The sequence below is a fragment of the Gavia stellata genome, chromosome 12 (genome assembly GCF_030936135.1).
Source record: "Gavia stellata isolate bGavSte3 chromosome 12, bGavSte3.hap2, whole genome shotgun sequence".
In the NCBI taxonomy this organism is placed as follows: Eukaryota; Metazoa; Chordata; class Aves; order Gaviiformes; family Gaviidae; genus Gavia; species Gavia stellata.
Window position 1 is genome coordinate 22,363,914 of NC_082605.1, and position 27,735 is coordinate 22,391,648.

At 38.6% G+C, this 27,735-nt stretch overlaps 1 protein-coding gene across 1 annotated transcript in view; it reads left to right on the plus strand.

Moving 5' to 3' along the window:
- Positions 1 to 27,735, plus strand: part of CNTN6 (contactin 6) — a 116,327-nt gene that overhangs the window by 25,456 nt on the left and 63,136 nt on the right. Inside the window, exons 2-4 of the mRNA XM_009817442.2 lie at positions 1,140 to 1,266; positions 7,994 to 8,169; positions 24,601 to 24,696. Of these exons, the coding sequence (XP_009815744.2) occupies positions 1,140 to 1,266; positions 7,994 to 8,169; positions 24,601 to 24,696 (399 nt within the window). The remainder of the gene's footprint in view (positions 1 to 1,139; positions 1,267 to 7,993; positions 8,170 to 24,600; positions 24,697 to 27,735) is intronic.

Genomic DNA, 27,735 nt, shown 5'->3' on the forward strand with positions numbered 1-27,735 from the left:
CTTCTTCCCAGCTGTGTAACTGTACTGCAAACTTTCTGGGTTTCTTGGACTCATGTAAGACATCTGAGGACTGGAGGAGGGTCCAGCCACTAAGCTTTATTCAAGCATCTGGGATCATTTATTTCTTCTGTCACTACTATTCGGTTACAGCTGTGAAAAAATCACTTCATCTCCATCAAAGTTTTCCTTGCAGGAACCTCTGAGACTTTGAGGAAGCAAATGGGTCTCATGTCTGTTGTCCCCTTGTGTTTACATGCTGTAATTAGACTCTGTGGGTCACCGGGAGGATACAGGTTCTAGCAAAAATGATGAATAATCAACCTTTCTTTAATGCTACTTCTGTTTTAAAAGGGCCCAAGCAAGGGGAAAAAAAACCCAAAACAAAAAAACCCAAACCAAACTCTGAAGCCAGGCCAGCTAAAGTATACAAAAATAATGTATCAAAGGATGTGAAGGGTTAGAGGAGAAGGAAATGACTGATTCCCTTAGACTGTGATGTGACCTTCCGGACCCCACCACCAGAAAGAGAGGCCAAATGGCAGAGGAAAGGAAAGTCTGGGACAACCTCCCCACCACGATGTATCTCCAGATCTAGAAGGTATTTGCTGGTCTGCTAGAGGCCCTCACTCTCCCTCTCCCATGGTACGCACCCTCATGGACCATAGAAAAACATCTGTGTTGCCAGAGTTTGGCTGCAGTCAATGAGCTGCCCATCTTTCAAAGGGTGACGTGGGGCTGACACATCCACTTCACCAGGCGAGTAGGGAGGTAGAAGCGCCAAACACAGAAAGCCACAACTTCATCCTTTCCTGCTTCCAGTCCCGATCTAAAGCACAAGTATGAGGTAGATGAGGGAGATTTAATAGATGGCCATATAGCTTCCATAGGAAATACGCAAAGAAGCTAGTCTTCACTGCCACTTGCAAAATAAATCACCAACACCTGGGATATGCAATTTTATTATCAATCAGGCTTGAAATATTTCCTCCTTAATAGCCAAATGTCTGGAGGTGGATTCTCTGCTGAATATAATAGCAGACCTTAACTTTTGACCGAAAGCAAAGGACACCAAAGGACACTTTTATGTGTAAGGACACGCTAAAGATGTCTAATTTTAAATTATTGTTTTTCTTTCACAGGGGAAGAAACCCTTCATGGTCCTATTTTTATCCAAGAGCCATATGATATCACTTATTCCATGGGCTCAGCAAATCCAGAAATCCTACTGAACTGTACAGCTAAAGGATATCCACTCCCATACTACAGGTGAAGTCAACTTTGGAAAAGTATTGTCTTTTAAAAGTAAATCTTTTAACTGTGTTTTAATGAGTAGTACACCGTCATACACCTCAAAATGTGTTGAGCACTCACAGCGAGAGTACACATAGGTATAGTAAATTTGAGGAATGAAGGAAAAATACTTTTACTAGTCTACTGTGAAGAAAATTAACACAGGAAAAGAAAGCACATCATTGCAAATTGTCCCCAAAGTATTTTAAAACATACAAAACTACTTCTGAATCCATGGAACAGCTGTGAAAAATAGAAAAATGGAAATGCTGCTCATCTATACTTCATAAAACTTTCTGTACATCAGTAAATGCTTGGAAGGCAAAAGATCAACATCCTTGCTCATTTCTAATTCTGACATTTCATGTATATATTTATAGCATTTATTTAGAGAAACAGCAAGGCACAGCCCTGACATCCAGCTTACAATACTCTGTAGACTGACTTATTAAAACCTTGGTACATAGGATTCTTTGCTTATCCAATAACTATGGACTCATCATTTAAGACATAGCTTGTTGCACCAAGGATCTGGAAACCTGAGTTTCCAGAGAAGAAAAGCTGGAAAGCTGGAAAAAAATGTCAGTGTGCTTTCTTCAGAAAAGAATGGGAAAAATAATGGTCTGGGAAAAGGAAAATGAAAAAAAAAAAAGAAATTCATGCAAGGCATGAAAGAAAATTGTGTCCTACCAAATACTTTCTTCAATATCTTTTAATTGTTGACACAACAGTTTCTTCTGTAAAATACCACTACTAGTTATCAACTTGACTTTTGTACTTCGTGTGTTAATTTGTTTCCAAATATTGTGCTAGTAAAGAAATACTTTATCTCCTTTTCACATTGTAACTTCTCTTCCTATGAGTAGAAATCCTCACCCATTTCCCATCCCGTTTGCTCTTCCTATTTTCAACATGAACATCTACTGGTTCATGTCATGAATTTCAAGTCATTCCCGTTCATCTGTCTATCTGCTTCATATCCATTTATACAGGCAGCTTCCTCAGAGACCTACAAAAATCATTGACTCTTGTATGCAAACCATGGACTCCTCACACGCACAAATAGTAGAGACAGCAGGCTTCCTTAGGCAGGAGAGCTATGCAGTCCCCTCCCATCATGTATTTGATATTCATATTTTCTCTTTCACTTTTTTCCTACCCATCCATTAATTCAGTTCATTATTTTCTTTGCACTATACAGTCATTTTGCAAAGCCCCAGTTACTCTAGTAAGTCAAGATCAACATCTGGGGATGGAACCTGAACCATCTAGGTCAATTAGAAGTTATCAGACTATCACTGCTGCTATTACAACCTGGGAAATTTTCACCATGACTTGAAAGGAATGGGGAGTCTTCAGCACTTTCCTTTGATTTCACCTGAGCTAATGCCAGTTTTGTCAGATAAGGATTGAGCCCATATATTTAAAGTTCCAACAAATTTAGATAATTCAAACACAGTATGAAATTTTAATCATATCCTTTGTTGAGTAGTGGAAAAGAACAGCAAGGACTACTGCAAGGTTTTTCTTTGATTCAGAAATACAGAACCACTACAAGAGGAATAAAGTTCTACACAAGCTAATTTTCTATTTAGCACCTTTTACATAAATAAATATGCTAATTAATACCTTTTCTTTAAAGAAAAAATGCTTAGTATTTCCTGAAAGTTTTATTTTATTATGTACTATATTAGTCTTATAGACCCATTGAATATAGTAGTAACTTTGTGCAACTTCATTTCAAAATCCTGTGTGTCTAACAACTGCAATGCAAGAATTGGATAGAATTGAAGTAGGAATAAGGGCTAAGTAACAAAAAAATAAGAGACACTGATTTCCTGTTGGACACTGTTGGAAGTAACAGAGAACATAAATCTAATTACAATGGAAAAAAAACATGGGTAGAAGTATCTCTAAAATCAGCACATGTGTTAGGAAATCTGTATAAATGTCCTGATAAATACCATTATATCCATTATGCCTTTTTCTATGAAGTCAAAATTGTTTATAATATCAGGTACATTTTTTCAACTGTTTCCCTGTGTGATGTTGGTGGTAAATAAACATAACCTTTCAAATTAGACAGACAATTTTTTGCATTTAAGCTTTCCTGTTATAGTTGATTGATGGATTATCATCAACTAGCTTAAGCAGTGAATTTTACTTCTTCTTCTGCTTACAGCCTATCCATGAACATTTCACAGTTCCACAGTTTTCTTCCATTAAGTCATTCAGTTCAGTACAGCTAGCCTTCCTCCACACTGAAAAAAAAAACCAGCAAAAAGTCACCTAGAGCTTGCCAAGCAAGTGTTTTCTGCAATATTTTGACATTTCTTTGGGTCCCAGGTGCTTAGTTCTAACTCTTTTTCTGAACTGACATTCAGTATGCAGAGTAATCACATAACCTAGCATTTTCATGCAAGTTTGAAACTGAGGATTCCTTCCCCTCAGTAATCTTCACAGAGAACAGTCAATTGAACAAATAAATAAGAAATCCAAGGACAACATAAGCATTATTCATTATAACAATATTTTAATATTTCAGCATAACCTAGAATGATGCAGTAAAATAAGACAGAGATTGAAATTCAAACCAAATCACAGTACCACAGAAGATTACTGTAACAGACAAATAAAAGTGAGGGGAAGAGAAGAACAAAGTCTACAATGATTGCAAATGACATAAATTACATTTATATGTATAAAATTGTAGAATGTATTCCAGTAACCCCAAAAATGTATTTATCTTATTCATACCTTTGAAAAACCCACGACAACCCTGCTATAGTGTACTTGTTCACTAAACTGCTGTCCCTTGACTCATTGCAGGTTCTGCTTCAAAAGTGAAGTAGAATTAAGAATGCCTTCAACCTCTCTTGTCTTGTACACGGTCAATAGTTTTTAAACTTTCTATTTTCTTCCACTATGGAAATACTGTATACTGGGGGGTTTGCAAGTATTTTTCCCAATTACAAGAAAGTCTCAGGTGACTTGGCAGGACATTTCCATTTGAATGCAAATAATCTAAGAAACATACAACACAATGAAGACTTAGAAAAAGACGTATTTTTATTATAGCAGTGCATTGAAAAGATAATTCATTAAATCATGTATGCATATATCCACACAGAAAGTAGTTCAAATTAGGGAAATATATATACAAGTAAGAGCTTCTAGCTATGGTAACTTTGGCACAAAATCATGATGCAGCCATGCGTGCTCTGTAAAACTTCCAGGATTTTACTTGTAGAGCTGGAGAAAGCTCTTTCAGCAGGAAACTCTAATAGTCCTAAATGTATCTTTTTTTTAAGGCAAGTAAAACAGATTAATGAAATATTGCATTTGAATTTATCCAAAATATTTGCACATTGCCCAAGTGGAATCTTTTACTAATTCCTTAATTGCGTCAACTTTCACACATTGATAGATCCACTGAAATTGATACACCTTCACATTTCATTTCCAAAAAGAAGTCACATCTTCTGAAGGAAAATGTTTCCTTTTTCTAAATAGTTTCTATGGAACGATACTTTTTTCCATATTCATTAATCATAGAAGAAATTCTACTCAGAGAGGATAAGGGAAGTCTAAACACCAGAGAAACCTGTAGGTATGCAGCTTAACAGTCAACTTGTGTATAACAAAATATATTGAAATTTCTCAAACAAGTCCTGAGAATATTTGCATTCTGCAGAGATCTCTACTATTTCACCATTTTTATAAGTTTTATGTGCTTCTGTGTTCTTTGAACATTTTTAGCTAGATCAATATTTTTTCTGTGTGAAAACATGATAGAAATTCATTATATTATTTTTTCCACAATTCTTTTATTACCCTAAAGACAGATTGCATAATTTGCAGTTGCATTGTAAATACACACCACTCACATATTCATGTTCATTAATAAATTCTACTCCTCCTCATTTTTATTTGCTTGGAGATGGAGACTATTTGAATAGCAAATCACAAGTATTGATTAAGTAGTATAAATAAGAGAAAATCATTATATATTACAAGTTTATCCTTATATCAGTGATTTGACTGCAGCGTACTTTAGAAGATCTAAAAAAGATCTAACACAACCCAGTGGTTTGGAAGAATACTGGTATATTGGTGGTTCCAATGTTAGGAGAAATTGGTAACAATTTAAGAAAAGAGAACAAGACAGAAGAGACTACCTCTTGCTCGAGATCTTTAAATCAAGATGGGAAGTGGGGAGGTCCCACATATATGTGTTCTGAAAGTCTCTAACTTAATGAAGAATTTATTGGGAACATTTTATAACTGGTGTTCTATAAGAAGTTAGATTTTGAAGCAAATAGAATATGATCATTTGTTCTATGAATTCATAAAACACACGGTTGGTTTTTTTAAGTTTGGACATATTGATACGATTTGAGAAGTCTTACATTCCTAGGGACCTAATGAATTCAGCATCAGAATATAGCAACAATTGGTCCAGGATGCATTTCCTATAATTGATGAAAAGTATTTTTCAATGGTTGCATGAAGAGGTTCACAAAAATATGTAGGTGATCCCTGCCTCGACAGGCTTAGGTTAAAATTTTCTTAATTCTTCAAAGATTTCTGTGCATTAGACAGTATACTGCAAAACACACAAACTCATTAAATCATTGTCTATCACATGAATTCATTAATTCGCTTCCTTCACTGATGTAAACATATTAATTAGGAAAAAGCCCACACCAGGAGATGAACCCCTGATCTATATGCAAAGTTTAATAATCGTTGTACCATGGTGATTAGAATGATTATGGGGATACTGTGAAGAATTCATTTGCGGCAACTAAGCCAACGACTTTGCATTTGTTTTGAAAAACAATTACAGAGCTTAATTGGGAGCCATGTAATGATGACAGCACTTATTTCAGTGATTGATTCTGAAATTAAAGAGAACTGGCAAACTAAGTACCAGAATAGCCTATATTAGAAAACTGAAAGGTTTAGACAGCATGTACCATGTGTAAATCCTGAAATACGGCAAAATCCTAACACTGATACAGGCTAGAGCTTCATAGGACAGTCTCATGGATGGGCACCAGCTAAGATTTTGTTCATCTTTGGGAAAAAAAAAAAAAGCCAAAATACCCCAAAACAACAGCAAAAACCTAGACCAACTAAAGCAAAACATAAAAAAGGAATAGATCAGAGGTATGGAAAGGTCAAAAATCAGCTGCAATTGGTAGGAAGAATTACTGATGGTCCACTGTTGCGTTTAAATTTCTTAATGTTTATGCATTCATGAAAGAGCAGGCAGTGATTGGCAGACCCAGAAAAACTATTTAATGTTACTAGAATTTGTTCACAGAATTCAATTGATTTCGTATTTTAATCAGTCGTTACTCATCTTTAAAAACAACAAATGCCCACTTGAAAGGTCAGGATCCTCGGTTCCTCTGTACATATTTGTCAAGATTTCCCTTGGAACACAGAATTGCATCTCACAGCACTTGTTGAAAATCTTCTTCCAAAAGAACAACTATCTGTACAGCCATCGTGTAGCGAAAGGTCTGTGGGTGATAGGAGTAAAGTATTGTGCTGTATATCCAGGTCAGATCTTCCAGGAATACAGTTATGGTGCAAGTTTGCTTCAGTTTGTTAACTGTGGAAACCACTGTCACTGTCAGTAAGTTCATCTCTGCAAATAACAAGCAATAGAAATTTTTTATGCTGTGATCCTTCAGATCATTAACAAGGATCCAATTGCCCTTGTTTCGAGGACTGCCATAAAGCCTTCTGCAAACCCAAAGTGAGCCATTAGCAACTCTTGGGTGGTCTTTGCATCCTATGGAGGGGTAGGCATCATGCCCACATAGGTCAACAGAAATGATACAGGCTGAAGAGGTGGTTGTGGTATAAAATCAGGAGAAGAAACTACATGGTTATGTAGTTTTAGGATTGCTGACAACCTAAAATGTGGCATTAACAAGCCCAAAGCTTGCAGACGTCAGTGACTGAGGTCCTTTATTCTTCCTTTGCACCTCATGTGGACAATGAAAATTCAGCCCTTATATGACTAACGGTAAAGCCACAAAATTTCCCTTCTTAAAACATACAATATTTATTTTCTTTGAATTACAAATTTTATTTTGACATTTGTAAATGGCTGTGTAATGTTGCAGACACAATCCATTTTCTTCTTAGTGGACTAACAGGGACAAATCATGTTTTAAAATAGCCGCATTCTCGTCATTAAATTATCAGTCTCAAACTTGCCATATAAAAACTTCTCTCTCTGCATTCATCTGCCCTCTGAAGTGTAATCCTTCCTGATCTATATCTCCAAATCATTTTTGTAACCAAATTTATGACATCATTGGCAAGGACTGTAAAGCGCATTCAGGTACCATTCATATTATAAAAAGGTAGCTATAGTCGAGGCATATACCATACTCCAAATTGGACAGATAACATAGTTTGTATGAATAAGTCATAATTACTTTTTGTAGACATTTGGATGAACACTGGTGACTAGCATAAAAGCAGTAAAGATTTTTCAAAGAACAGAATTATTGGTATCATTAAGATTGATAGAAGAAGCAGTCTTGTGTGAAAAATGATATAATTTTGTCATATTTAACTACATTTTTATCATTACAGGTATGCTACAGCACACTATTTAAGATAAATATGAATAGGCTCTGTAAATTATAAGCATAATTTGATTTTTTTCCCCTCAAAGGTGGAAGCAAAATGGCACAGATATTGATCTTACCATGAGTTATCACTACAGGTTGGTTGGAGGCAGCTTGGCAATCAATAACCCACATAAAAAACAGGATATTGGAACATACCAGTGTTTGGCCACAAATTCATTTGGAACAATTGTGAGCAGGAAAGCAAAGCTTCAATTTGCATGTAAGTTGGGGAGATCATATTTATTAGAGCATTATTTTCTGATTAATTCTGCATATGAACTGTAATTTATTGGATAATTAAAGTATCATCGGTGATTCTGTTCAAAATGTTTGGCTTACTTCAGCAGTGCTTATTCTTAAAAAAAATCGTTCCTAGTAAATATTAATAGCAAAACCAGACATCTGATGGCTCCTAGACCTCAGGAAAAGGAATAACTTTCAGAAAACTGAAAGGTCAAGGAAGATGAGTGCAATTATTTTCCCTTAATAAAGGTGTTCCCACTTTTTAAGACAGTGCTTTCTGTGCTATATTGCAGGTAGTTACAACTGGGGGGGGGGGAATATTGCAAAAACTTAGGCTTTCTATTTTCTATAGCGTAATGAGGTCTAACTGCATCATAAAAACATTGCACCCCTAATTGCCACACTGATATTTTGTTACATTAACAGAGTAAGAAACACTCTTCTTCCTTACGCAGTGTGCAAAATGGTGAGCTATGCTCGGAAATGTTTCGTATTTCAGCTCAATGGGGTAGAGCACGTATGCTGTCTTGAGACGATTTAGAATTTATTTTAGGCTTGCTCCCCATTTAACTTCTTCACAACTTCACAATCCTTTTCACAACATTTGTATGTGGTGACTGAGTTCTGTTAATGCCCGGGGGGGCGGGCAACAACAGCAATGACAAAACCTCACAGATATTACCTCCATTCCTTTTTCTTCAGTATAAAGGTCTGAGCTGTCTGTTGCTGGGAGAAAGCAATTGTTTTCAAACCTCATTAATAAAACATGTGTCTAAAGCCAACCTTGTGTCGCTATTTCAGACACCAGCAAATGTATTAATTATTAATCTTGTTCCATTTCTCATAGCAAATCACATGTCGCAGGGGTTATACAAAGGAGACGTTAGAGGTCAGGATGGTTTACAGACTCTCTTTTGGTAGAGCTGATCAAACGGCATATCGCTAGTATCTCATTTAATAATGTTTTACTCTGAATTTCTCCAAGAGCTTTTGATTCCCAAGGCTGGTCAAATGGAAACAAAAGTTTTGATTCATTATTTTCCCACTTTTCCTGAAATGTCTTTGTAAGCCAGCCTTCCTGTATGGGAAATTATTTTGAGATCTGGAGATGAAAATTGTTTAGTGACAGAACAAATCCCATTTTAGAAAGAAGCAAGAATAGATGGTCACCTCAAAATTGTCTATGGAATCTGTAATCCCCAAGGAACCAAGATAGGCCAGGAATGGAGCTGGGAAAAGACCTAACAAAAATGGAATACCCTCAAACGAAGGCACAAAGGAGGTATAAAAAATAAAAAAAAGGGGGGGGGGGAGGAAAAACAGGATTATCTGTGAAAGAAAGAAGGCTCTGGTGGTTGTTCAGCATGTCATATTACTCAATGATTTCATCTTTTTATGGAAAATTCTATCCCTGACGCAAACTCCTGGAAGCACTTTGGTTTCCCGTTCACTGCTCTCCCAGCCCACAGGGAATCACAGTGGCTTGGTGCGCCAGCTCTTGGGGTACATAAACAGCTCTTCTGGCCAGTGCTCCTTTGCATAATATTTAACTGCACTTCCTTCCTATGGTTTTCTGTGTTTACTTTTACCTATCGCCATTTCATAACCACCTGTAGGACCAAAGCTAGCTCTGGAAAATTGTCTTGGTTTAATTCTTTGCAAGGAGAAGGGTTTGGAGAAAGCTGAAAGAGTGAAAGAAGGGAAAGAAAGCTTATGGGGAAAGCCTCACTGGTAAAGAGGAGAGAGGAGAAAAGTCCTTTCTTGGGATGCTGGTCCATGTTTGTGCCTACATTCACAAATGCATCCCTGATAGTCCTCAGGGGAATGAAAGATGCTGGTTGGCACAGAAGTGTCTCGTCTTCAAGCTCTTGTTGGAAATGTGACCCTTTGGAAGTTTCTCCTAGTAGAAAACAGAAACTGTACACCACAATACACAGTTTTCTTTATGAGACTGAGTTTACTAAGGATCTACACATGGGTGTGCACCTTCCCACGGGGAGCAAGGTGGCTCGGCAGAGCCCTCTTGCAGTGCCCCCACTCCTGGTGCGGCTGTGGACCAGGGGTCTGTGCTCAGACATGCAAACCTGAAAATCATGTGTGATTTCTGGCCTGTCTGAGGCAAAGCACATCTCAGTGCAATGCAGCTGGTGCCACTTAGCAGCTAGAGGACCTGTTTGCCAGAGAATGGACTTTGTCAACGGCATTAAGTATTTTACACTGTTAAACACCGGTTCTTTAATACTTCGTGCTGGTGAAGCATTCCCTCTGAAGCACTTAACTCACTAATAGCTTGAAGCCTCATGCCAATATACAACAATCAAAACAGGCTAAATATCAAGCAGTTCCTTTATTTAGGCTTCATACCCCCACCAAGACTCTTCCCAAAGTTACTGCGGGGAGCAGGTCACAACAAAATTGGGTCTCGTTTGTCCACAGCAGCAGACAAACCCACAGCTACCACCCTGCTTTAATCCTCCAGTTCTTAACAGCAGCCATATAATGGTGACTATATCCCATATTCACGAAGCGCACTACTTTTTCATTAGCGGTGACAGACGTTTACATCCTTTCCCGTCTAAAAGAGAGAGGACAGACAAATTGAAGGTTGTCATTTACATTGGCAAACACAAAATTACAGGAAAATGCTTCAATTTAGTGGCATCGCTGTGAAACGATGAGTTTCAACTTGTCTTACAATAGAAAAAAACCACAGTACATGGAAAATATTATAATGACTGATGAGAATAGTGGAACAAATTACCTTGAAACAGTTATTTCACAGTTAACATTTTCTTATTTCTTATTTTCATGTTGCCATCCAATTTACTTCTTTGTTTCAACCAATACTTCAGGCTATATCTTAAAATCCAGGCAGGCAGGCATGTTGATATTATGACACTTTCATTCAATACCTAACAAAATGGGACTCTGCCCTGAATTGGGCTGCCTGACATATTATTGCAATCACTGCGATAAATAATTGAATCAAGCCTATTATCCAAGTAACAGGGTTTATGCGTATTTGCCTTTTTACTACAAGGCAACTAACTCTGAGTTTGAGTTCAAATTAATGATACCTCTGGAAACCTATCGTACATCTCAACTTAATAGGGGAAAAATACTTTCTCCTCTGCTCAAGATAGTGAGCTCTCCGAGTAGCAAAATAAATGTGGTATGAGATTAGAAATATGTCTTCAGATTCAGCTGGAGTTTCATGCTTATCCTCTATTAAAAACAGAGCTGTCAAATGAAAGCTGCAGGAGGAATATTGTACAGAAGGAAGTGGCATGGATTATTAAAGCTACAAGCTGAAAATGAGAGACAGCATCAGTGAGAGAGAGCAGAGCAGGAGCACATAAATGCATTACCGGGATACATGGGATGGCAGCCCTATGTTACCCGTACTTCCTGGCGAAGGTTTGTTTTGTCATAAATAAAGTTGAAAGCTCCCTATAAATCCTGTGCGTCTCTCGCTACCCAGCAAGCAGTACATTTTGAAAAGCTAACGTGGGCTTCGCAAGAGCTGGAGCTGTTGATCTGGATCTTCAGCCTGGTTAAAAAGCACTGGCATCAGATCCCAGCTCGCGTAGCCGGAGCCTGTCACGGACGCGGGGGTCCCCACGCAGATTTGAGTTTTGAGCTTTGCTCCTGAGTCACAACCTGCCACCCCCGCGGTGCTTTCCCACCTGCCCACCTCTACGTTCCGTATTGGCATCCAACACAAGGTCACCAGCAACGCTTCTGCTCTACGTAAAGGGGAGGTCAAAGACACCTCCGTGGGGAGTTCACCTTTGTGAACTATGCAACAGAGTCACCTTGAAGAAAGGGATGGGGACACGGAAGGTTTTCCTTCAGGTTTTACACGACTTGGTTTCCAAACCGCCAGGAAGATGCTTGTGCGCAAGCTTCCCAGATGTCACAGCTTTTGCTTCTCCAGCATGCGCATCGGAGCAGACACCTGGGATGAAGCGGCTGCCCTGAGCCCCGCCAGCGGCAGAGCCACCTCCCGAAGCCACCGCAGAGCCTGACCGGGCACAAACACAACAGCTACCGCTTCTGAGCCGCAGACAGAGGTAGCGGGATCACAGTCGCGTTCAAAACTCACAAGAGGAAAAAAGCATCCGGGTTTAAAGAAATATTTTGATCAGTAAAACTGGAGTTTCTCTTATTCCGTGGTGCCAAGATGCATTTATATGCATATCAATGAGACTGTCTGCAAAAATCTATTTTTATTAATGAAGAGCATCTACCTTGCATTTCATGCCTTAAGAAAGACAAACAAAAACCTGTTATAGAGAACTGCTTAAATATCCCTTCAGAACTCTATCCCAAGGCACACAGGAGATTTGTTTTAATTATTTCATCAGTTTTAAGTAAAAGTAACTGTGTGCAAACAACTGGTCTTGAGGGAAATCCCCATAACTAGCTGCAGTAAAACAGTCTGTCCAGCCCTGTTACTAATTATTTTAGTTCTCATACATGTCTATAACAGAGACATTAACAGATAGGTAGGAGAAACAAGAAGTGCAATTAAAGAAAAAAGAAAAAAAAAGTACTCCACCATGAAAAAGAATCACTATGAAACTAATTCATAACTATTCAGGGCATAAACCCAGAAAATTCAGTATTAATTGAAAACATCTAGTTGCCTAGGTATCTTAAATTACATTCTCAGTCAACTTGTTCTACCATCGCTGATAGACAGTCGTGATGATTGCGGCTTTCTCAGACCTCAGGCCCCCATTATTAATCATGAATTCCGAGAAACAATGACAACAATTTAAATTCATGAATAGGATTAGTCATTTTGTCCTGTACCACACAGGAGGGCACACAGCGGAGACATTAGACCAGGTGTTTAAAAGTTTCCCCCAGTGCTACAGACCAAGGAAGGATTTTTCCTTGGCATTTTTGAGCTGCAACCATATTCTCACATTTTTCAAAGGGGTGCTCAGGGGTTTTGCTTGGTGCTTGTTCTCAATAGCATGTTTCTAAATACACACATCGTCCCTCCTCTTGGCCAGTGACGATGTGCTCAGAGCAGCGTGGATGAGAGTGATAGTGCTGGAGCACTTGGAATAAAATCTGCAGCTCCCAAGTGCTCTCACGTGCTTTTTGTCAGATAGACAGAAGACGACACAGTTTCGCTGAAATAACTAATTAAGGAGGCAATAATTCCTCCTGGACAGAGTTTTTTCATTCTGAAACATAAAATAAGAGTCCATCATTAGCATTTAACTGTTTCAGGGGAAACATATTAAAAGCGATCAAGTCCATTTAGTCTTTGCAAGATCATGACAGCCTGAGCATTATAGGCAAAGCCCTGTTAGAGTGACTGTCTGCGAGATGCTCAGCTAGCATGAAAGCCCACTTTTCATCTGATTACTTCATCATGTTATTTACCTTTGACTGCACACAAATTGCAGAAACATCACAAAGCAATGCAGCATGCCTCAAAATGTCGTAACCCTTTTTACTTGTAGTATATGCTTTGAAACAGAAAATGGAAAAGTCAATACACTTAGATCAGATAGTCTGAATTTGCAAAGTCCGGACACGCATGAATTTTAGTCTAAATGGCACATACACTTCTGGATTGGTTGTATTGTGGTACTGTGTGTGTCCAGAAATCCCTCTGCAACAATTGTATTTGATTAAAAGGTGTGCTAGATGTTGTAACTACCACCTTGAGTAAAGCTCTCTGGGTCTTTAAACTGATTGTTAATTCATCACTGCGTGCGAGGGCTGGCATACTGATCAGGCTGTCTAGCAGCTTATCCTGCAAGAACGAACACTGCAACGTCTTTCTTTTTCAAAAGGAGGTGTATGCTTCTCGATTTAGTGTTCAGTAGGCACTCAGGGATGGCCAACTGATAACTGAAGAGTAAACAGGAAGAAGAGCTCAGCTTTCCAGTGGCAGAAACAGGTCACCATCAAAGATACAGCCCCCAAAGTTTTACTTCATTTACTACCTTTCCTTATCCTCTATAGGGACACTTCAGGTAAAGTCATAGACTCGCCTCTATTCACACCGTTCTATAACCTACAAATGCTAAGCAATGCATTAAGCCTACCCCTCTGCTCTGGAAGGCCTTCCTTATATATAATGCAGAAACATATCTCAGCTTGCAGATATGTGGGGAATCAGACATAAACCAGAGTCCTTTCCAGGCTCTGCACAGCCCTCCTGATCCTGCGCCGCGCAATCCGCATCTACCCGTGAGCAGGTGAGAAAAAAATGCAACCTGCAGTAGCAGCACTCCCTGCAGATCGATCCTGTCCGGAGGATGGAAATGCTACTGTCATCTCTCCTTATGTCACTAAATAGGCTTACAGCTCAAAATTGCCTTTTGGGCTTTTAACCACAGTTAAAGAATCCAATATAACTACAGCAGCAGTACCTACCTCTCCCTGTGTATGGGTAGGTGGAGTGCAAGCTTCTGAATAGAATGAGTTACAGTTAAATATATCAAGAATTCAGTTTATTACTTGGAAATAAACCCCACATTTTGTCAAAATTCTGCCTGGAGTAAAAAGAAACGGAACTTTCATTTATCAGTCCTGATTGCTATGGACACTTTGTGCCAATGCTCCAGCACTCCTTGCAGCAGTTCCCCATGGCAGGAGTCTACATCAAGGTCTTTGCTTAATGGATGCTCTCCATGGAGCAGACCCAGCAGCCTCAGGCATGTTTTCTTTTTTTCCTCTTCTTCACAATGCTTCCCTGCAAAATTAAGAAAAACTTGGTAAGAACCTGATATGCATTGCTGTAAGGGGATTGTACACTGCTCTAGCCACTCTGAAGTGGGGCACCCTGTTTCCTTCAAGGCCACTTTGAGCAGAATACTTGCAGAGAACCAACTATAAGTGACGCAGCTTACTCACTCAAAGACCAAAAATGCTGCAAGACATCACTGTGTTCAGCTCATCTTTCTGTATCTCTGTTGAGCTTTCCAGTATTTATTTCTTTGCAGAAGTCTGTGCACACACAGGCTCTCACAGGCTTACGGAAAAGCAGGAGCCATCAACCTGGAAGGGTTTCACCTGATTGCTGACAGGACAAGGCAGGGTGATAATAGCATCTCTATTTTAAAGCGCAGGTACTACAAGAATAGGATTATGCAAATATCCAGATGTTCCTGAAGACAGAAAGAACAGCCTGGAATCTTAAAGCCAGAAGATATGGGTATGTCTACATAATGAAGGAGTTTTGCTTTCTCCATCATTCCCTAAAGGTCTGAGGCTGTTCTGTGTTCCCAGAGCCCACCTAATGTCCACCGACACCAAATGTAGTCATGACCTCCTCTCTCTTTGTTAAACACCCAAACTGGAGCTGAGGGTAGCAACATTCCCCGCTTATTTAACGTCGTAGCAGACCAAGCAGCATCAGAAACCCAAGCTGCATTTTTCTCTCTCTCAAATGGTTTTAAACATCTCTCTCAGAGTACTTAACCACTATGTTCAAGGCTACGCCGCATCAGGACACTTTGTTAAAGCTGTTTTATTCCATTAGGTTAGTTGCTTAAACTTTTATTATAAAAGGAGGCTCTCACTCCTCTGGTACAGGAATTCTTTATCTGTGAAATGGAGACATACATTGCAGAGATGTTGTAAGGAGCGTTACAGGCAGTGAGCTAGTCAGATAAAGTAGTAATAGGGAATGTGTAAGTATTTGGAGATTATCTTTTAGTTGTATATTACTTACTATTCTGTAGTTCCTATAAAAGTGTTTATCCTAAATCAACCCATTGCAAGTTGTATTGGAAAAGCAATATATGTGATTGAGATATGGTAGGTAACAAAGCATCTACAGGTCCCAGAGCTGCTAGATTCTGATTGATAAAATCTAATATTTTTCAAGGATAAAACCAGTCTATATTTGCAGTCTGGGTGATTTTCTTTCTATCTGCTTTACTTTCATTGCAGACAATATGACTTAGATTCCAATAAATTATTGAATGAAATATCCATGATGTCCATATGATCGTCTTCATTCTTTGGTATGACAAAAAAAAAAGTTACAGGTGGAGGCTTGCAAGGGAAAAAAATTACTGAATTAAATTCTTTGGAATAAATGATTGGCTTTTTTTTGAATAAAAATAATGAAATTAATTGGTTAGTTATTTTTGCAGTGAAGGCTGATCCTGTCTAATACAAAGGCTTTAAGGTACAAGATGAACTCTATTCCATAGCTTCTGTTGAAGGAAGAACAGTGTGTGTCATTGGTACTTTCTACGGTGCGAAGGAATAAGGCCACAGGCATAGCTTTTCTCAATAGGCAAACCACATCGGGTACGGAAAATGCACTGAGCTGTAAATATTCATTTCTAAATGCTACTAAAAGAACAACTAATAGCCTATACTACACCTGAAATCCCACTTACAAGATTCACATTAAAAAATCCTTTCCATCAATCATTCAGGTAAATCTTGAAATTCCCATTGGAAGGAATTCTTTGATGGCTTTGCAGCTGGAATGAGCGAGATAAAGCAGAGGTGTCTGGGGATAACCCAAGGTAATTCTGCAAGAAGTAATTCTGTGCTGGATCAAGATTTCCAAAGGGCTGGGCAGGAATTTGGGAAGGGTTGAAATATGCATGGACGTGCTTGTTACACACTTTCAGCAATGCATGAGAGCCTTCTCTTCCTTGCCATTTTTTTATTGTATGTATTATGAGCGTAGATTATTATCTTGTTGGTAGAAGCATTATAAAAAGAAATTAGTAGCCTGAAGTGGGACTGTGGGGTGTTTAACAGGAGGTACCCAGCAGGACCCTGGACATGGAGGCAAAAGGGGCTCTCCGCAGGACCAGGCGTATGGCTGCTCACTGACAACAAGAAGGTCAAGGCCCAAGGGAAGGGACAAGTTCGTGAACCATCTCCACACACCCTGGGAAGCCAGGTCTCAGCGGGAGCAGGGGGAAATACAAATGAAAGAAGCAGGTTTTGGATAAGAGTTAACACCCCTGCCAAGAGGTAGTCTGGCACAGGGGGCCAGGGCCATCTCTGGTGTAAGTCAGTCAAATCGGTGTAGTTCTGGCAGGGATAAATCTGGCCCGTGAGATTTAGACTGTGGGCGAGAAATCTGTTTTTAAGAGCACTCCAATCTGGAGAAAACTCTTGGAGACGGCGAAGTGACTCTGTGATGACAGGTGACAAATGAACTCTGCTGTGACAGGCGAGAAAACTGTTCAGGAATATAAAATATTAAAAATATATTTCTTACGTCCCCCTCCCTTTGAGAGGGTCAGATCCTTGGATATGCCTCTGGCCTGCAGATGGGTTTTAGAGTAAGAGCCCTAAGGCTGCATCAACACTTACTGCTCGGTGCAAGTCCTGGTGTTCACTTCAGAAGAGAGCTTTAATATTTTATGCTGCTAACTCTGTAAAAGGGGAAAAAATAACAAAAACCAGATGTAGACCAGCACTACAGCTTCACAGCATATGTTTCTTGGCTCTGGGTTTCTTGGTGCATGAACAAAAATCTAGTCAGCTAAGGATTTTTTTGCCCCCCTCACTCTCCCTGTTTAATTTAATTGTGACCTTCTATTTTTTCCTCTAGAGAAGCTTGATATTAGTTTGTAAAGGGCATTTTCAATCTGTAATTGAAAAAGACAATCAGGCTGTGGCAGAAATTATTGTTCCCCACCTTGAAAATTAGTGCATGGACTGGCTCTTCATACCATTTAAGCTGAATTGAAGACCTCAGCCCATGTGCATCCTAATGCGTAAATTACAGGTCCTCTCCCCTTAGAAGATACAAAACAATTTGACTAAATAAAGGAGCACTGATGAAGGTCCTTGGCTCATTATGCAGCTTTGGAGAAGGACAAGACCCAGCGATTGTGCTTTTCCCTCCTGGTTTGGCAGACTGCTCCGTCGGGGCAGAGAGGAGCAGGGCTTTGGGGTGGGAGCAGGGCTCTCCTGGTGGCCTTCTTCAGGGAGGAAGGAGAGGGCAACTTTCTCTTTTAACCAGAATGGGATGCAGTGTTCACCTCAGGCAGAAAACTAGAGCAGAAGTGAGAATTACAGTTGATTTTTAACCTGTCCTGGTGAAAGGAGACCCTCAGGTGTTGCCCAGGCTCATCCTAGCTGAAGCAATTTCAAGTCCTACAGATCCTGTGATGTTACAACACCTTCAAAGCAGAGGCTCGCAGATACTTCAAACAGGGAAAGAGCAGAAGAACTCAGCAGGTGTTTAGTGGAAAATGCAAGTATTTAAAAGTCAGGAAATGGGAAATGCTAAGCAGCTTTCAGACACCTTAATTAGAGATAACACCGCTCTTAATCTCAGAATTGAATTCATAGAAAATCAATTAGAACATTCAAAAAAATTGAGATTAGATGGTAAAGGGAAAAGATTAATGTATTGACACTATTATCAAGACAAAGGAACTGTCAGAGGGTTTGTTTAGCAAGTTCAGTATAGTTCTGAAAACTGAAAATAGTTTACTTTCCAGTGAAAGTTGTAGGAAATGAGATTAGCCATTCCTTTGGGAGATATCTGGAGAAAGAAAGATATTTGCATAACACACCCTATAGGTAACCGAGCTGCAAGAGGTTGGTACTAGTCTCCTACAAGGCAATTCAGTACAACAATACTGAGGAGAAGCAAGAGACATGGCTAGATGCACAGGAGGTCTTCCAGAGTGTTCTGAACAGATGATCACAACCTGCTGGCGACAGGCACAGTCCGTATCTAAAAGTGGTTTAGCCCAACAAAAGTTTGGGACTTCCTGTACGTGAAAGAAGAAAAAACAAACCCAAAATCTGGCCAAGTATGGGACCTCCCAGAATTTGAAATAATTTAAAAGATCCAATAAATTCCAGTTTTTCTATTTGCAGCTATAACAGACCTGATTCCTCTGAATCAGGTATTGAATTCAGACCTACACGTACCAACGGGCCCCCTAATTTGTTACACTCACAGGCAAGCGCAGGGAACTGATTGTCAGCTCATACACAGGTGTTAGAAATGCTTACAGCAAATCATAATAATGAGCTGCTTTTAAAAACTGCTGAGGTTGTAATTTTTATCCCATTCCCTGCGAGAGAATTTCTATTGTGATAGATACATCACATCCAGTAACACTGATCATATTGCAATATATCATCACCAATAAGAGAAACTGAAGAAACTGGAACAGATGTGATATATCACAATTTGACACAGCCACATGGAAATGTGAAAAATTTTATTGATTTGTCTTCAGGACCATAGCTAATTTGTAAAGTGCTCTTACTACTAATGCCTTAACATTCATTGCACATTTCAATAACAAATAATTACAACTATAATATTTGGGATTATGTAATGACAAAACATTTACGAAAAAAATCAAAAGTTCAAGAAAGCATGAAATTACATTAATTCAGATGAACTATTAGCAATTATGCAAGGTGATAAATTGGGCTTTCTCTAATTGTCTGTAACAATTTCATATATTAAAATGCCCCAATTTGCCTGTTTGCTCTTCGGTTATACAGAGATGTCCTATGCTTGTTCTTAAAATGGACTGGTTTGGAAGCGCTACACCTATCCCTGAGCAGTTTAAGGAATTTCAAACACATGACTGGGAGATTGAAATTAATGAGTTGCTACTTGTGATTAGGTTTTTGCTCCTATCAAACACATTTAAGAAGTAGTTCCCTAATCCCAGAAAAACTGACCGTGTCTTCACATGTTCTGTTGTGCAAGTTAAACCTACCACTCTAACACTTGTAAGGCAGTTTTCTATTAAAAAAACCCAACCCAGATGTGTAGGTAATAGTGGTGGTGGTGGGGAAATTAGAAGAGGTATATTCATGATACAATTGGCAATTATGTCAGTGCTGAGCTTTAAAACACTAAAGAAAAAATCCTGTGTGGCTAAACCTATTAATTAGCCTCTTAATTAACACAAGTACTCAAGAAGGAAATATTTGTGTATATCAGCTACATTTGTTTCTGTCTCCATAGATCATCAGTTTAAGTGAACTCCTCACCCACCGTTGTGGCTTTGCTTGCCTTCTCTCAATGGCAGCTCTGTATTCAATAAAGCCATGCTGATGGTCATCCTCATCCAAAAATGCTACGCTTCCCACCTTCTCTTTTTATTGTAATTGAATATCTACATTGAAGACTTGCAGGCCATAGCCTTTGCTGCCATAAATCAGGATAATTTCCTTGACCGCAGTGAGGTACTATTGACTTATACCAGCTGAAAAAAGCTCTGGCCCATTCCTTCTCCCCGTTCCTCCCCTTGTACCTGGTAAGGAGCTTAAAGCCTCCTTCAGCTCAAGCATTGCCACTCACATCAGAGAAAGCCCCGTCATTCTCTAGTTCAGTTTCCACAAAATGCCGTATGTTTGGCTTGTTCTGAGCGCACACCTTTCTTGCTTAGGTCTGCAAATGTTCCCAGCCAAAGATGATGACTTCTCGCCACACACAGTTGAGTCCATATATTTCCACTCTTCACTGTGAAGAATCACTCGTTCACCTGATCATTTTGCTTAGCCTACATGACCTCATTATCACATCCAACTGATTAATTGTGCTATTCCAATAGTAATCTGCCAGCATGCACAGTGCTGGAAAAAAGTTGTTTTTTTGTTAAAACCCACAGCTGAGAGAGCAATGCAGTGTGAGGGAACTCGTTGTTCATAAAGTGAGATAAATACAAAGAGTGGAAGGAATTATGTAGGAACTAGGTGATAATTTATTTATAGATCTCTCCAGAAACACTGAAGTTAGCAAATATACCATCTGTTAAATAGTCGTACTATTCCTAAGTGCATATTAGCAATTTAAATGTGCGCCAAACACCTGATCCTAGCGATCTTATTTGATACTCTTCTTGACAAGCAATGTTATGCTTTATTAGATTATGTCATGTCATGTTATAAAGCTATGCTAGGTAACAGTAAGTGGGAGAACAGAGTGGTTGGGATCTGTTGGTGTAAATGCCCACTCAGAGCAAAGAAAAGTGGTTTTGAGAAGTGGCCAGATTTTCAGAACAACAGCAGCGAAGTAGAATATCTACGTTCATATTAATCTTCAGATTATTTTTTTCATCTATATTTAATACATTTAAATTTCAATTAATCACTGAAAATACACACAGCCCCATAGAGGGAAAAATGGATGCAGAAATCTTTTGGGCAAAAAGACTGCTTCCAACAACAAGACATATTTCTGATGTCCACCTCTTTCCTCTCTTTATCACCCTGGGCTACATAACAAAGATAGACAATTTTATAACTCATTATTGAATCCCATCTGAATGAGGTGTCATAATATTTCACAGGAGATGCTGCCTGCCTGGAGAAAGGGTCCAATAAAGATGACAACAGAAGTAAGACTGACTCACCTAATGAGTTATTTTTATTCATTTTGCTTTGTTTTGCTCTTTTGGAGTTTTTTTTAATATGCAATGATTCTTTATTACAGAGAAAGACACTGAATAAATTCAATTGGTACAATTATCTATCAAAATCAACTTCAGACAGAAAAAAAAGATCATTCCTGTTTAAGCCTACTACATTTTTGGCAGTGGGGGTTTCTGAAAGACGCAGCGTGATGAAGACCTCAGAGTCAAGCACTGGAATGGACTGTAAAGAAAATGTCTGTCCCTAGAGGTCTTTAAAAATGGGTTAAATAAGTATCTGTTAGAAAGGACATAGCATACTTGTACCTGTCACGGGCCAGACAAATAGATTAAATGACCATTTATGTGCCTCCATATCTGCTTTTTTATACCTGTGATTCAGTAGTAAGCATAATGGGATGAAAATCTTCTCTCCAGCACTAGGAAAAGCTGAGCTGCTTTGTATAACCAAACTATAAATATGCTATGAAAGAGCTTGGACTCCTGCATATGGATTTTGATACTCAATTTAAGGTTGAAAAAAGTAGATTAAAAAGCCAAAGTCAACTTTTTCCCCACATATAATCAAAAGTAGTCCTGCTAATTATAAAATAGTGACTCCCATAAGAGATCTAGTACTATTGCTTTTTCGATATATAAATTAGGGATACTTGTCATGGTTTTAATGGAGAAACACGGACAGGTGATACAGTTTCTAAAGTTAGAGCAAAAATGATAACCTGACATAATATTGTGTCAGTAAACTAAGAATTGCTACTAGCAACTTATTACTTTCCAAAATCTATTCCAATTTCAGAGTAAAGTATTAGATGGTTAATTCTTGATTGTCACCAAAACCTTTTGCTACTGCTGCACTGCGCTTCCTTTTATTTTCCCCTCCTTTCTTCCTTTCTCGGGTGTCTCATAACAAGTGAAATTTTGTTCTCAGCAAAATAATAGGCCTGATTTACCATAGCAGAAAGCATTGTAAACCACTAGTTAGACTACATATATTTTTCATACTGCCCAAGAGTTTTGGTTGTTTTTTTTAAACTCCATTTTTATGTAGAAACTGCACAATCTGTGTTGTATCAGCAGCCCAGGGAAAGTGATAGGAAAAGGAAACATGACCATTTTTATGCCTGAATCCTAAAAGATCTGAATGTTTTGCACCTTTCCAATCTTTTTTCTATTTAACATAATAAATAGGAAAATTCGAGGGTGGTCTTTTTTTCCCCACACAAAGCCAGCCCCTTCTCCCAGAGCAGAAAGCCTCAGGCCAGCCAACCCAAGCAAATCCCCATCTAATGTCTTGACAGTTGCCCCAGGGGCCACTTTGCCACACAAATATTTTGTGCTGGCCTTTTCCTTCTCAGAAAATGGTTGACCCACAGGAAAGAAAAGAAAAGGAAGAAGGATGATTAATTTTCTCAGACTGAATTTGCAGAACAGGTAAATAAATAAATCCACACATTCAGAGATTGGGCCGGTAAGGGTCTTCTAAGTATGAATCCAAACTCCAGTTAGTCATATTACATCCATCCGCTGTTTTCTTTTCCAGTAAGTATTACGGGATGGAATAAAACTAACTAAATAAACTTTTTTCTTTTTTTTTTTTTTTGGCCTTTCTTGTCTTTTTTTGTCCCCCCGGACTACCCAGACTGCAAGGCAGAGACCTAGCCAGCAGGCAATTAGAAGAACATCAGAGTTTAAAACACTTTCCCGGTGTATTGACAGGTACCATCTATTGTGGCTATGGCAGCGCAAGGAGGTGCTACAGCTGCCTAATTCAATTCAGTCACCTCTGAGTAGACAACGTCTTCATAGGAGACCAATACACAGGAGATGAAGAGGAGGAAAAGAAAAATTAACTGTGTAAAGTTCAACTAAAGGGGAGAAAATTGATATATTGACATAAATAGCTGAGCCTGTACGGGTAGTAATCGTTATTGCTTTGACCAACGAGAACTATTTCTCTCTATTGAACTCTGGATCAGGTAGTTGTTCAGCTGATGAAAAATGGAACAGTTGTTTGAAACAAGAATCTGTAGCAAGGTAAATAAAATAAGGTTAAGGCAAGCAGTATACAACACTATGGTATAAAGAGTTTTAAGGGGAAACTGATATTGTTTATTATATTAAAACATATTTTGAATGTATTTCAAGCAATCATTTCCCAAAGGACTCTGACAAAAGCGGTAAGTCTTCTCATTAGGATGAGAAGTGGATCAAAAAGTAGATAATCATTTTTTAAAGTACATCCATTGTGTCATGTTTTGTAATTATATTTTTTAAAGGGAATGAGACTGATAATACTTCCACATCTCAGTGAAATGTGAGAAAGCAGAGGACATTGAGTGTGGTGTTAGATTTGTTAAAAAAATAAAAATGAATAGCCATAAAAATCACCTATGGGAGATAGGCATGGACATGTTTATACAGGAGATTTCCCTAAACCATCACATGATTTCCTACTGCAAGTATCCTCTTTCTCCCCTTTAAAACCAGTGCTAAAGTTTGTTCAAGTCAATTAAAACATATCCACTTACTGCAGCCAGCTTTAGGACGGAACAGATTCATGAAGAATGCAACTTACTTTTATCATCATTTAAACACACAGTCTGCAGGAGTCCTGATGATGTTTTATTATCACTTGTATATCTAGAACACACCTGCTTTTTATTTCTATAAAAAAGGAAAGAACTCAAAATGTTTTTTTCATATCCCTGTAGATTAAGAGTCTAATAAGTTCCAAAAAATGATGCTAGAAAAAGTCACAGAATAATACAGTAGGTTTGCAATTAGGAATTTTAAATACAAACTCACAGGGTTAGAGTATAACTGCTTTATGAATAAGTATCTCATGATTGCCAAAGGACTAGATACTAGGTTGGATGAGCTATTTTTCCATACAGCGTGTCAATTCACATACTGAGATTACATTACGCTATTGAATACATGAATATATTCTTGAGTTACATAAGCATTGCATAGCTTTGGGTACAGTTAGGTATAAATCTGACAGATAATAACTAGGTCTTGTTTTCTCCTTTTCTCTCAAGATCTTGAAAATTTTGAAACGAAAACAAGAAGCACAGTGTCAGTCAGAGAAGGACAAGGAGTGGTTCTGCTCTGTGGTCCTCCACCACATTACGGAGGTATGATGAATAGTCCTACATTGTGTGCAGCCTGAACATTGACTGTGATAGCACAGGAGATGTAGTCTATGCAGTTCCCTGGCTGATTAGCACTGGAATTTATTTGTGCATGAAGTGTATGGGTTTACAACAAATTTTGATTTCATTTCTTTGAAGGACACCGAGGTTTACACTTCTTAAGGGGGCCTTTTTTATTATTGTATGGTTAACTTGAGGGACTAGAACACATCATGACTCTGAATATGACACAAGCAAAGAAAGCATGAAGGTCTGAAAGACTGTCTCCTGACATGACTGGTTATCTCAGCTCCTTCACCCATACGGAATGGCAGAAGAGCAACCAACAGCAATTCTTTCTACATTAAAACCACTTCAGGTCTGAGTGGAATGATTATTTTGCCTTTTAGTGCTAGTTGCTTCAATGCCATAATTTGAGTCCTGCATTTTACACATTAGATTTGTCATGAAAATGTCTTCTGTTCTTGAACACTTGATTTTCTTCTTCCTGATAATCATGAAAAAATGATAGAAAAATTTAGACTGGAAGGGACTTCTGGAGAGGTAAACTCTCTGATCAAAGGAGATCTGATTAGATCAGGTTGCTTGATAACTTTCAATGCTTCAGGTAAAAAATGATAAGGATTTTTCTGGGGAATTGACTTGGGGATGCCTTGCTTTTGTTGCCATTGCCTACTACTGCTTCTTAACCATAAGGCTGTTTTTGAGGTCTTCCTTTCTGGACAAGGTGAAGTCCAGGTGACAAGCAATGAACCAGTAAGGCATTTAGCAAAATGTTTCAGAGTTTTCATCTAAGACAACCCTAAGCATGGGGCACAACTTTCCTTTTCCTCCTTTTTATAGGTGTATTACCCCCTCCAACATCAGCATTTAGAGCAATACAAAGGCTTGAACATGTATGTACACTGCTGCTGTCCTTTTTTCTTAACACTTTTTGTACCTACCAGAAGGGAGAAGCTCTTGAGTGATCTTTTGATATTTATTTTTTCTCACCAACATTGACTCTTGCAAGTTTTGAGCCATATACATTCACAAATCTCCTCCAGGGGTTTTAGAACCCAGATCAAAACTGCTTCAGATCTTTTGAAGTCTGGAGTAAGAACTACTGTTTCCTAACATAACTAGCTGAAGATGATTGGAAATTTTACCCTGGAAAAGCAGATGTGGATCAAAAAAGGGGAACTATCAATAGCAGAGATAACAAATTGTCTTGTTCTGGACTGAAAGAATCAGCAGTTTATAGGTGACTCACGTCCCGCTTTCAGCAGAGGTGACCACGCATCCGCAGGCGCTGAAGTTTTCTGTGTGCTGGCACCAACATCCTGCTCTCAGCAACGTTTCCCCAATTCTTCTTAAAGAAACAGAGTCATAAGACAAATTCCCATGAGAAGGTAAATAGTGATCTATAAAAAGAATGCAGTATCAGAGATGTAGAGAAACCCATCAATCAATTTGAAGCCCGCAAGTCTTGAACAGAGAGGAAATGTCAGTTCATTTAGTGTTTACAGCCATATGAAAGAAGTATATAATCAAGGAGATGAAGCAAAACCCGGTCCTTGAGGGCAGAAAAGGCTTGAAAGAGTTCCTGAAATGTATCAATAGGACAGACAGAAAGACAACACATCTATCCTTGAGTCAGTAAGCTATATATTTCCCTCTTGCTGTAGGGTAAAATTATGATTTGACAAATAGGAATGAGTAGAAGAAAACATTCAGAACAAAAATAGTTAACAAGTGAGTTGACCCCAGATTAATTGAACTGACAAGATGGTATCCACTAACAAAGCCTTTGCCACAATGTTTCTTAGACTGGAGATGTGAGCTGTTGACCAAGAGGCCTGAAAAATACATTATCTGAAATAACAAGTCTCTAGAGAACAGAAACTGAGTTCTTTTGTCATCCCTAAACACTGTATTTATGATCCAAAATTATATACTATGGGGACGAAGTACATGGTGTGAATGACAATAAGTTGTATACTATCTCAGGATGCTTAGGAAGTTGTTTTTAATAAAAAGGGTTTATAATTAATTCTTTTTTAATTGAAACCCTTGCCCCTGACTTGCAATACCTACAGTAGAAAGGATTACTAGCCTTATGTACAGCTTCCATTACAGTGTTCTGTACAGTACTTTAAGTGTGACAGGAATTAGTTAGATATGAAAGAATTTGGAAGATATACCATACCAGCAGGAAATGAGTTGCCTTTCCTATAATGTTAACATGAGTAAGACAATACAAGCTGTATAATGTGTTGTAAACACTAGGAAACAAAATTGCTCTTAGAATTTCCTATCCAACTTAGTAGATACATCCTATAACCAATGCAGACCTTTTGCTAGCATGAGCATTTACAGGGAAGCTGTGGCTAACTGTTCAAGTAGAAAAAACTGACTATACTCTTAGAAAGAAGTTATCCATGTCATTGAAAAGACACCCAAGGGAGCCAGAGCAGATGGATACAGCCCTTCAGGCATTCCTTCCTATAGACCAGCTGCTTCTTTCTCCAGGATGAGTCACTTGACAGACCTGGCCCTACCCACACATTACATAGAGGGAAGAGAAACATCATTCTGATGGTTACTGGCTTTGTTTTCCTTTGACTTGAAGGAAGACAGAAGACCTCTGCACAGCAGTTGTTGAAAGCTGCTATCATTAATATAGTTATTTTGGAATAGGATGGACTAGCTAAAAGCTCCTGCCTTCCTACTAACTTAGAAAGTCTGTATCTGCTTCTTCTAGCAGTAGAAGACGAGACAGAAGAGCAAGAACCTAAGAAAGCAAGGAGTTTTTATTAATTGAAGTTTCTTCCCATATAACATCAAGAAGTAAGAACAGATATACAGAATGAGAGGTCAAGAAATGTTTCTACCATCTACAGTATCTAGAGAAATGTTTCACTTCTCTTTCTACCTCTCACTACAGAGACCAACACATTGCCAAGCTTATCTAGCCCTATACCACAAACAATCTGAAGTTGAACTTTCCGCTGGGTTCACAGGAAAGGAAGCTCTACAGAT